This window comes from Chrysemys picta, chromosome 2 (assembly GCF_011386835.1).
Source record: "Chrysemys picta bellii isolate R12L10 chromosome 2, ASM1138683v2, whole genome shotgun sequence".
Taxonomy (NCBI): Eukaryota; Metazoa; Chordata; order Testudines; family Emydidae; genus Chrysemys; species Chrysemys picta.
Genome location: NC_088792.1, coordinates 117,513,181 through 117,525,672, shown reverse-complemented (window position 1 = coordinate 117,525,672; position 12,492 = coordinate 117,513,181). Strand labels below are relative to the sequence as shown.

General features: G+C 42.4%; 1 protein-coding gene across 18 annotated transcripts in view; it reads right to left on the bottom strand.

Annotated features, from left to right (window-relative positions):
* Window positions 1-12,492, bottom strand: part of COL15A1 (collagen type XV alpha 1 chain) — a 290,708-nt gene that overhangs the window by 159,120 nt on the left and 119,096 nt on the right. For all 18 annotated transcript variants that reach the window (XR_010598479.1, XM_065584078.1, XM_065584076.1 and 15 more), the window contains 2 exons: window positions 3,577-3,651; window positions 2,323-2,412 (listed from right to left, as the gene is read on the bottom strand). Coding sequence is in view for 17 of the 18 variants with exons in the window: in XM_065584078.1 (XP_065440150.1) it covers window positions 2,323-2,412; window positions 3,577-3,651 (165 nt within the window). In the remaining variant the exon portion in view is untranslated. The remainder of the gene's footprint in view (window positions 1-2,322; window positions 2,413-3,576; window positions 3,652-12,492) is intronic.

Sequence of the window (12,492 nt, the reverse complement as noted above, 5' to 3'; positions counted from 1 at the left end):
TTCCCAGTGTACAAACCGCTTTTAGAACAACAGAAATAAATAACAGAATATCAGGGCATGTGAGTGTGTCTTGTTTTATGGAGATGGATTTGTGGAAAAATTGAAAGAGTGATATGTAAATTAGAGATGTATTGAAAAGGTTTGCAATGGTTTAGTTGTGCCCATGTGTGTGGCTGTCCTGAAGAGACCTACAGGAAAGTGGAATAGTTTGCTTCCCCAATTAATACCAATCACAGCTTCATCATTCCTATAATACACCCCAATAGTGCTGGAGTTGTCACTTCCCTTGGCATTGATTCTTAATTACCAGCTTCTAGTTCACTGCAGGCAAGTGCTACAGAGCATGCCAAAAAAAAAAAAAATAATCACACACTATATTGTTTTTTCCAAGAAGATATGACATCCTTGTACTACCCTGACAATGTTAAACCTTGACATGATCTTTCCACAGAGATTTCCTGTCTAGTGCAGTGGAGGTCTCAGAAGTGTGGTACAAGGGAACAGGTCACAGTTTAGCAGCTTGATAAATTTGTGAACATGGGAGTATACTTGACCCATGGGTAGTAACTATTTTACTTCTAGTATCAGAGGGGTAGCCGTGTTAGTCTGAATCTGTAAAAAGCAACAGAGGGTCTGTGGCACCTTTAAGACTAACAGAAGTATTGGGAGCAGAAGTGAGGTTCTTACCCACGAAAGCTCATGCTCCCAATACTTCTGTTAGTCTTAAAGGTGCCACAGGACCCTCTGTTGCTATTTTACTTCTAGTTCACCTCTCATGATATAAATTAGAATTACATTGCTAGCACATCTCAAACTGCAACTTTCTACTCAAGGGGAGAATGCAAACTCTTTACCTGTTCCTTAAAAGCATATACAAACCACCTTCCTTTTACTTAGTAAGGTCAGTACAACATCTTTGCCTTTTAAACAGGTTATTTTTAGACTTGTCACCTGACACCCATTGCTATGGGTTACCAAGAAAAACACAGTCTACTGGCAAGAGATGTTTCCATGCCACAGCACTGCAGCATGGAACTCACTATTCTACCAAAACTCCCCCCGAAGCAGAAGTGGTAGCCAAAGTCTTCTAGTTGGTTTAATGCTCTGCCAAATTACTCCTTTAAAGAAGTAGCACGCAGATGATCTGCAAAAGGGTGTGTTCTGTGGAAACTTGGAAGTAATCACGGAAAAGTCAAGGTAATACATAGGATAGTCTACTAAAACAGTGTAGCTTAGTACAGGAAAAACCTTCTATTTTTCTTATACAAGAAATAATTTTTCTGAACATTCTGGTTCATTCTATACCTAAGCCAGGTCCCTAGGTCTCAGGCACTCCTTGTCCTCTTGTGTTGCATACAGATAAGGGTCCCTTTAGTCTGTGTTTTGAGGAAGAAATTAAATTGAATCAAAGAAAGAATCACCTTTGCAACTCATGTTTTGTGGTACTCTGCATCTCATCAAGCTCCTGATATGGCCAGAGTAACATGGGGGGGGGGCTTCTTATATTTGACCCCCCTTCTTCTATTAATTCTTTTAAATGGATTACAGGGTAACAAGTAACAAACACTTACTTGAATACAGGCAGGAAATACATTCCTTCCTTCATCAGGTCTCCCAAAGAGTACAGGGTGGAATAAGGAGAGCCAGGGGTGGAAGGCTATACAGCGTACAGTGAATGTGGCAGGGATACCTAGTGAATGATACAAATCCTGCAGATCTAGGCCGAATTTTGACCATGGTCTATATTCAATGACTACAGTGCAATTCTGGACTAAATCCAGATTTATGCTGGTGTAAATGAAAAAAGGTCTGAGCCGTATGTTGACAAGACAGGCAGTGTGTAGTAAGTGAACAAGGCAAGAGTCCAATCACTGAACAGTCAGGATAGATTTTAAAAATACTGAAACAAAACACATTAGGTCAGCTGCGTATCACCCTGCATCAAAGAGGGTTAACAGAATGTTGTAGAGACACTTTTAAAAAGGGCCTGAGGGAAAAAATGAAGGCAGGATCCTGCAATACTGTCTTGTAAACCTATATGATAAGAGAACTTCTGAGAGTTACTAAGTCACACTCCCTCCACATGACTCTGCTCCAGGAGCAGCATAACAATGCGCTGCCCCTTGCTTGGGGCAAATTTGTTAATTCACTATCAAGCCTGAAGGAAGTTGGACTTCCAAGGCCAAATTCTGGTAGGGCACATGTCACTCTGATTGGCCTCAGAGGGTGCTGCAAATGAGTATCCAATGGCAGCATTTGCGCCTCACTACTTGAAGTACTGGTAACGCAGAAAGGTAAAGCTGAATAATTGCTGACACTTACTAGGGGTTGAGAAGATGCAATGACTTCTTCTGTCTCAGGAAGACCTTCCTGCTCTTGAATGCTACCAGTGCCACTAGAATCTCCCGATGCCTACACAAAAGCAAATCATTAGAATGAGTTTAGAAAATTCCAGAGTCAGAATGTTACATTCTAGCACAAAATAGCTCTTCGGATTCTTTTGTGCTTCACTTTTCACTTGTAGTTACGTGGGGAAAATTAGTTATGTGTATTTCTCAGCAACTTAATTCCAGTATTATTTTAATAAAGTAACTTATTTCTGCATTTAAAGTAGAGTATGGAGATGAGTATATTAGCAAAATGAATGTCACCACTCAAGGACTCAAAGGTGATGGAAACTAAAGATTGGGAAATTCTTTGAGGATTCTGGCTTCCAAGGGGAACAGCACAAAACAAAGCACACAACAAAACACTTTCAAGCATTTCAGTGTGTTCCAAAGAAGAGAGACTACCATTTGTTTTTGTAAGGATCCAAGGGGGCAGGTTTAGAATGCCTGGCTGTGGGGACCCTGGATCTCTGACACTCCCTTGTCACCACCAAGGGAGCTGGATGAAGCAGCATCTCTCTAAACTTGGAAGGCCAGCCCCCACAGGAAGTCCAGTCGGAGCTCCCAAGGCCTACAGCTACCTGACTGGCTCACACCCACTACTTAAGCTAGGAAGTGAGCTGGGAGGACTGTCCAAGCAACTGTGCAAACTTTTTGCTGCTGCTGCCGCCATGTTTCACCCTCCTCTTGCCTGAATCCTGCAATCTGTATCCAACTCTGTTCCTGAGTCCTGCTCTGCTGCAGACCTGTTCCGCACTCCTAGCTTCCACTTTGCTCCTACTCCATGCCTGATCCCTGCCTCTCTCTGGTTCCTGCCCTTTCACTTTGCTCATGACCATTGGCTACCAATCCTGGCTCTGACTTCTGACTCCAACTCTGGTTCAACCCTTGGGTCTGGCATTTGGTATCTGGCCTTGGCTCCGATTCTCAGCTTCGATTTTGGTCCTGACTCTGGCTGGACCCCCTAGCTCTGGTATTTGGCAGTTGACTCCAGCTCTGACTTCTGCTTCCGCTCCCCGACCTAGATGCCTACTCTGCCCACTAGACCTGACATCTGCTCTCTGACCTCTAAGAAAGACTGCCTACATCCCAGCTCCTAACAGTTTAGTTTAAAAAGTGCTATTGTAATTCAAATCCTTGGCACAGAACCACTGAAAACAGATGGAGAGGTGTGTGTGTGAGTACTCACATATGGGTCATCATCTTCACATTGGTCTTCAGTAGCCCTTGGGTCAGGTTTGATCATTAGTTGTTGAATCGACCCCTACATGAAATAACAAAAGCAGTTCAAGGAAGTGTTCTCTTCAAATAACCTTCATGAAAGCATTGTGGGGGAAAAAGGACAGACTGGACCCTGTTTACTTTGGAAAATTATCTAAAGCATGAAGTTTGGCTAGTAACACACATGGCCTTAAATATTAACCACCACTACCACAGAAGCTGGGAAGTTCTTGGAGATCCTCATCAGCTGTAAGGTGCTTGATGGCCCAAAACATAGCCTGAAGGGTCATTAATTAAGCCACTCATCAATCTCTAGAAAATGCCCTCTGCTGAGATTATTATTGCTAATAGATGGTGAAAATAAAAAAAAAATTAAGGAATTGTTATTGGTGGTGCAGTTTCAATTGGTATGTATAGGGCTCTTCAGAGAATTAATTCCGAGTACATTGACTGGATTACTTAAGCCATATTTCATATTTCAATATCCTATTCAGTTTATAAAATTTGTTATATAATTTATGAGTTTGTTACTAGGATAATAGTTACATGATATGCCTTGTGAAATGTTGAGGAAAAATAGCCAAACTGCTCACATAGTTATTCAGATTTCTCTTCAATAACTCATCCTGACATTTAATCTGTCACTTTAAATGGTTAGAATAATACATTTTACATAAATTTTAATATTGTAAATGATAAACAGATCAAATAGCTTGTCTAATTTTACCAACAAAACTTAATCTTGTTTTAAAGCAGTAGCAACCCAGCGATAGCACAGCAATGTGAGTTACTAACAACAGTGGGAAATGGGAACAGTCTATTTCTTTAGCACATGCAATACTCAAAAACAGCTGAACCATATTTTCCTCAAAAACTTTCCAAACAAGTGTCCCTTTGGGCTGAAAGCAAGCATGGAAAACGTCAGCTCAAAAGAAATATGCTTGCCAAATTTATGAGCCACTGAAAGATGGGTTAAGAAAGAGAACACACAGTAACATGCATGCTCTAATAGAAAAATCCATTCAAAAGGTATATGTAAGTACTTAATTTGAATATATGAAGACATGTAAAATGTGTGCACAAAGCATAGTAAATGGTGCAGAAGTCTAACAACTATGTAAAACTCTTCATGGAAACATGCACAATGTTCCTCTGAAGTCCAGCTTTGGGTTCAGAAAGAGTATGCAACTGGGCAACTTCTGAGACAGTATTTAAAAAATATACTATGCTCCCTACAAGTACATGCAGTGGTGTGCTATATATTCAAAATACTTAACCCTAACAGTTTACATTTGTTAAAACTACCTTTAAAGAAAATTAGATCGCATTTTCAAACCTGGGGGGTTAAAATTAAGCACCCACATCTCTAAAAATCAGGCCACTCATTTGGGTTCCTAAAGCCAGGCAGCTAAGTTTGGATACGGGGCCCTATTGTACACTTAGAAGCCTGAAGAACTGTTATTTCAGCCCATTTCTACCCTTTGGAAGACAGCAAAAACCAAAACACCCCTTTTTTGCCTCTCTAATTTCTGGGTTATTTTTGTTCCTATGTCTTAACTCCGCTCTTTTTGGCATTCCTTACAGAACTACATCCAATATTCTTTTCTGAAGACCATATACTTTTTAATGTCACTAAGGTTTCTTGGTCAGAAATTCTCAAATGAGTGACAAATTAATTCAAATGGATGATTATTACTGTTGTATTTATTAAGTCAGAAGCACTTCTCATGGATAAGATGCCCATCCTCAGACACAACTCAATCTCTCCCTCCTCGACCAAGGTCTCCCATCTGACTGCACTGCCTGATATCATTGGCACCATCCTGGACCTTGAATTTTTCATGTCCTTCCTTTTTTTAATAGTCTATGAACCTACCTATCCCAATGTCTGCAATATTGTCCATATACATCAATTCTTCAGCTCCACCTCAGCTGAAATCTAAACCCATGTCTTCATCTCCTTGTGCAGTGACTATTGCAAATCCCTTCTCTAATTCTACCTAAGTCCCAGCTCTCCGGTTTCTAGTACATGAAGAATGTTGTTGCCATCTTCTCCCTCTCTCTCACACACACACACACGATCCCCATCCTCAAGCAAAACCACTGGTTCTCTTTTCATTTTCAGGACAAGGTAGCACTGATAGATAGCTAGATAGATCCCATGAAGTTGGTCTAAACTACCAAAAAGACCTTGCCTTTTTGCGCCTCAGCCTTCATCCTCCACTCATCCAATACTGATCTCCTCTTTGCCCTTTACAACACACACATCACTGTTACACAAAAGCCTCCTCCTCTGACATTCATTACTAACATTTTTATCTATTTATTATTTCTATTTTATTGCTCTAGTAGCCCCAGTGACGGACCAGGACCCCTTTGTGCTAGCTGCTGTAGAAACTCAGAAGTAAAAGATGGTCATTTCCCATAAAAGCTTACAATCTAATGGCTTGTCTACACTTCAAATTTGTTGCAGATCAACGTGACTTGATTTGCATTAGAATGCCCAACATTCACAAACAAAGTATTTTGTCATGACTCGTCTGGCCTTTGAACACATGTTCTTAACCTTACTTTAGAAACAGATTTCAGAGTAGCAGCCGTGTTAGTCTGTATCCGCAAAAAGAACAGGAGTACTTGTGGCAGCTTAGAGACTAACAAACTTATTAGAGCATAAGCTTTCGTGGACTACAGCCCACTTCCATCCGAAGTAGTGGGCTGTAGTCCACGAAAGCTTATGCTCTAATAAATTTGTTAGTCTCTAAGGTGCCACAAGTACTCCTGTTCTTTTTTAGAAACAGATTGACTTAAATGTTGGATGATTTTGCCTGAAGCAAAGTAGGTGTGGATATACCCTCATTCCATAGCAATGTTGTGCATCTCCCAAGTCATCCCATCAGTATCTCATGATGCTTTGCTAGGTACTTAGCTGCCTGTCTATCTGTGTGACCTCTTCTGTGTGCCAGAGTCATCCTGACCAGATATCATCTTGCTGTTTAAATGCTCACACATTGCCAGGATCTTTTCGTTGTGATTCCATCTTGTGGGGACTTTAGAAACCTGTGTCATACTCCTGTTCATTGAGCAATCATGCCTTGGTGAGTGGCGCATCAGTGAGGTCTCCTGCTAATGCCCTGGATTTCATTGCTCTCTTCAGAGGATTAAACTCACAACCTGGGTTTAGCAGGCCAATGCTCAAACCACTGAGCTATCCCTCCCCCCATCTCTGAGATGAGGGGCTGGACTGTATATTTGGAAGAGATGCCACCACTGAGCCACTGCATTGTGTGGATACCACCAAGCAGTGACCGGGCACCAAGCACGAGGACTTAACCCTCACTTCTCATCGTCTTGGGGGACAGAAGTAGACCCAGTCCCGGAGACCCAGAAGTTTACCACATCATAACCATGGCATCCACAGGAGGAGAACCAAATTTCAGGGGGAAAGGGGAACACATCTAGTAAGTATTGCAAGATATTTTTATTAAAAAGTTTGTGGGAAAGGGGTTTTAAGCAACCTAGTTCCAGGTACTATAAGGGTGCGGCCATATTTGTCTACAATCACTCTGCCTCCTGAGCTTTTGTTATCCCACCCTTTGCTCAAAATGGCAGCCGCAATGAAGGATGTACAAGTTCTCCTGCCTTTTCCTTCCTCCCTCCTCACCTTTGCTAATACACAACCACCAGTATCTTGCTGTCTCCTTTCCAACAAACTTTGGGTCTGCCTAGAGGGGCTAGAGGGTATCTTGATGCATCTCTTCACTCTTCATATACTTTGTGAATAGCAAGGATCTGCGTCGCTAACTGGTAGCCCTGCAAGACACCAGTAAGGGCAGCAGGTTCTAGGGCTCTCCATGCAGTAATGGAAGGCTCTACTTATGAGTCACTCAGGGGAAGCTAGAACCCTGTAGAAAGAGGCAGTTATTTTTGCTGACTCACTCTAATATCCAAGCAGCTGAGTCATGTTACAGTAGTTCCAAGTGCCTCTCAGAGAGCTAGGAGCAGGAACAGAGGGGTCTTGCTGAGAAAAAACTGCAAGAAGATCTAAGATCAGAAGAAAGCATAGGCTGAGCATTATGTGTTGCTGTTGTTGTTATTTAACAATACATGCAAACTCCAGGGTAGGAGTCTATACATGTCTATACTATGCTGCCTCTGAGCTTCTGGCCCACTGTTCCCTCTGTGCTACTGCTCCCATGATGAGATAGGAGTATACTTAAGGGAAAGCTTTCCAAAAGTACTGTTTCTGTTGGCTGTCTTTATGAGCGGAGGAAACACTAGATGAATGGAGGTAATAAGTAATAGTGTTGAGACAGATGGGAGCAGCAGGAGAGGGTGGTTTGACATGTGTGTTGGTTGGCGGGGAGAGAGAAGGTGGAGTCGTTGAAAGCTCCCTGCATGCATGTTAATGTTGACAGTGGGTGCTGGAGGGTGGGGGGTACTGTGCTCTTTTTGGGAACAGCAGCAAGGGACGGTGCTGTGTGTATACACAATGACCTGCCAGGATAGGTCAAGGACTCTCCACTAGGCTTCTCTACTTCTCCCACAGCATGCCTTGTGACAGTAGGGCTAACACAGTGTAGCATCAAAAATACAAGCATATGCCCAGTGTATCTTACTACTGAGCAGAAGTTTTGGGCTTGATAAAATGGGAGTGTATGCAACCAGGATTTGATCTGGGCTGAATCAGCGATCCAGCACTCTTTTGAGGATGCCTCTAGAATCTGGGGGAGGGGGGAGTGGTTTCAAAGGAAACTTTACCAAGGTGAAACAAGTGCAACCAGTGCAGATATTTGCAGAGGTCTGAAACAATAGCTCAGAGATGTGTGACCTCTCCCATTCCTCTCACTGCCTGATGATGGGCAGTTCAGATATCCAGTGATTATTTGCTCTTTCATTGTGAATCATGTAAGAAAAGAGAGGGAGAATCACAGACCTGCATGCTCTATCATGCTCATTCTGGTGCCATGAATGGAAGTTGTTTGGCAGATGCCACCATTTCCCTCCCCCCGTCTGACCTCTGGAATCAAAAGGCCAGGGGAGCAAAGTGAGCCCTCCCAAAGTAAAGTCAATTCTGCAGAGCCCAGCCACTACCTCCAGCCAAGTTGCCCAGCCTGAGGAGTGGTGACAGGTCTGCCTTGGTGGAGAGTGTGGGGCCAGGCAGTTTCCTCCTTGGCAATAAAGGTTGCAGCTCCGACATCTGTTGCAGCCCCTCTGCAGACTCAGGCAGACATCACCGAGTCAGTTACACTGAGCTCATGTTTTCAAGCTTTTCTTTGCAGTCATGAGGGCCAGAAACAATTGTTCCCATGAGAGCTGAGATTTTGATCTCATCACATGTCTCTGGAGCCCTAGCCACATGCCTGTTGCGCCCATCATGGATCTGAATCTCACTGAGGGGTAAACAAGCCTGAGGAGACCCACAGAGCATAAGGGATCATATTTTGAACATTTGCATCATCTGCTGTGAGTGGTGTCTGATTTTAGCATGTCAAGAGTCCGGAAGCTGGCTTGTGCACAGAGTGAGGGAGAGAACCACCACCTTCTTTTTTCCAGTTTCAGCAATGGGTGCAACTCAAATGGAACTACAACATTCAGCGTTTTATGGCCCATGCTACCTGTACTTCCATAGTCAAGTTCACAAATGTGATAAAAAAGTAATCAGGATATCTGCTGAAATTCACATAAGCCTAAGTTTGTTTCATGTTGTTTTACCATATTTGGTAAACCCTATTTGGACACAGACTGGCTAACCTAGTGAGGAGGGCTTTAAACTAAGTTCAACGGGGACAGGTGAGCAAAGCCCACGGGTAAGTGGGGAACATGGAGACCTGGGAGATGGGTCGGAAACAAGAGGGCTATAATGGCAGAGAGAAAGGAGGATCAGGGCAAAACTGGGAGGCAAGATCAAACCAGTATCTTAGATGCCTATATACAAATGCAAGAAATATGGGTGATAAGCAAGAAGAAATGGAAGTGCTAATAAATAAATATAACTATGACATTGTTGGCATCACTGGAACTTGGTGGGATAATATAAATGATTGGAATGTTGGTGTGGATGGGTACAGCTTACTCAGAAAGGATAGACAGGGGGAAAAGGGAGGAGGTTTTGCCTTATATATTAAAAATGTACACACTTGGACTGAGGTGGAGATGGACATAGGAGACGGAAGTGTTGAGAGTCTCTGAGTTAGGCTAAGAGGGGTAAAAACAAGGGTGAAGTCATGCTAGGAATCTACTACAGGCCACCTAACCAGATGGAAGAGATGGATGAGGCTTTTTTTAAACAACTAACAAAATCATCCAAAGCCCAAGTTTTGGTGGTGATGGGGGACTTCAACTATCCAAATATATGTTGGGAAAATAACACAGCGGGGCACAGACTATCCAATAAATTCTTGGACTGCATTGCAGACAACTTTTTATTTCAGAAGGTTGAAAAAGCTATTGGGGGGAAGCTGTTCTAGACTTGATTTTAACAAATAGGGAGGAACTCATTGAGAATTTGAAAGTAGAAGGCAGCTTGGGTGAAAGTGATCATGAAATCATAAAGTTTGCAATTCTAAGGAAGGGTAGAAGGGAGTACAGCAAAATAGAGAAAATGGATTTCAGGAAGGCGGATTTTGGTAAGCTCAGAGAGCTGATAGGCAAGGTCCCATGGGAATCAAGACTGAGGAGAAAAACAACTGAGGAGAGTTGGCAGTTTTTCAAAGAGACACTATTAAAGGCCCAAAAGCAAGCTATTCTGCTGGGTAGGAAAGATAGAAAATGTGGCAAAATACCACCTTGGCTTAACCACGAGATCTTGCATGATCTAAAAAATAAAAAGGAGTCATATAAAAAATGGAAACTAGGACGGATTACAAAGGATGAATATATGCAAACAACACAGGAATGCAGGGGCAAGATTGGAAAGGCAAAGGCACAAAATGAGCTCAAGCTAGCTATGGGAATAAAGGGAAACAAGAAGACTTTTTATCAATACATTAGAAGCAAGAGGAAGACCAAGGATAGGGTAGGCCCATTGCTCAGTGAAGAGAGAGAAACAGTAACAGGAAACATGGAAATGGCAGAGATGCTTAATGACTTCTTTGTTTCAGTCTTCACCGAGAAGTCTGAAGGAATGCCTAACATAGTGAATGCTAATGGGAAGGGGGTAGGTTTAGCAGATAAAATAAAAAAAGAACAAGTTAAAAATCACTTAGAAAAGTTAGATGCCTGCAAGTCACCAGGGCCAGATGAAATGCATCCTAGAATACTCAAGGAGCTAATAGAGGAGGTATCTGAGCTATTATCTTTGGAAAATCATGGGAGACAGGAGAGATTCCAGAAGACTGGAAAAAGGCAAATATAGTGCCCATCTATAAAAAGGGAAATAAAAACGACCCAGGAAACGACAGACCAGTTAGTTTAACTTCTGTGCCAGGGAAGATAATGGAGCAAGTAATTAAGGAAATCATCTGCAAACACTTGGAAGGTGGTAAGGTGATAGGGAATAGCCAGCATGGATTTGTAAAGAACAAATCGTTTCAAACCAATCTGATAGCTTTCTTTGATAGGATAACGAGTCTTGTGGATAAGGGAGAAGCGGTGGATGTGGTATACCTAGACTTTAGTAAGGCATTTGATATGATCTCACATGATATTCTTATCGATAAACTAGGCAAATACAATTTAGATGGGGCTACTATAAGGTGGGTGCATAACTGGCTGGATAACCGTACTCAGAGACTTGTTATTAATGGTTCCCAATCCTGCTGGAAAGGTATAACAAGTGGGGTTCCTCATGGGTCTGTTTTGGGACCGGCTCTGTTCAATATCTTCATCAACGACTTAGATATTGGCATAGAAAGTACGCTTATTAAGTTTGCGGATGATACCAAACTGGGAGGGATTGCAACTGCTTTGGAGGACAGGGTCATAATTCAAAATGATCTGGACAAATTGGATAAATGGTATGAGGTAAACAGGATGAAGTTTAACAAAGACAAATGCAAAGTGCTCCACTTAGGAAGGAAAAATCAGTTTCACACATACAGAATGGGAAGAGACTGTCTAGGAAGGAGTACAGCAGAAGGGATCTAGGGCTTATAGTGGACCACAAGCTAAATATGAGTCAACAGTGTGATGCTGTTGCAAAAAAAGCAAACATGATTCTGGGATGCATTAACAGGTGTGTTGTGAGCAAGACACGAGAAGTCATTCTTCCGCTCTACTCTGCGCTCGTTAGGCCTCAACTGGAGTATTGTGTCCAGTTCTGGGCACTGCATTTCAAGAAGGATGTGGAGAAATTGGAGAGGGTCCAGAGAAGAGCAACAAGAATGATTAAAGGTCTTGAGAACATGACCTATGAAGGAAGGCTGAAAGAATTGGGTTTGTTTAGTTTGGAAAAGAGAAGACTGAGAGGGGACATGATAGCAGTTTTCAGGTATCTAAAAGGGAGTCATAAGGACTTTATGGGAGGGAGAAAACTTGTTCACCTTAGCCTCCAAGGATAGAACAAGAAGCAATGGGCTTAAACTGCAGCAAGGGAGATTTAGGTTGGACATTAGGAAAAAGTTCCTAACTGTCAGGGTGGTTAAACACTGGAATAAATTGCCTATGGAGGCCTCTACCAAAGCCTGATTCAATGCCCATTTGAAGTCAATGCAAAGACTCCCACTGACTTCAATGGGTACTGGGTTAAGTCCATGGAGGTGATAAGTGGATAAATTACCCTAGATCAGGGGTAGGCAACCTATAGCACGTGTGCCGAAGGCAGCATGCGAGCTGATTTTCAGTGACACTCACACTGCCCGGGTTCTGGCCACTGGTCCGGGGGGCTCTGCATTTTAATTTAATTTTAAATGAAGCTTCTTAAATATTTTAAAAACCTTATTTACTT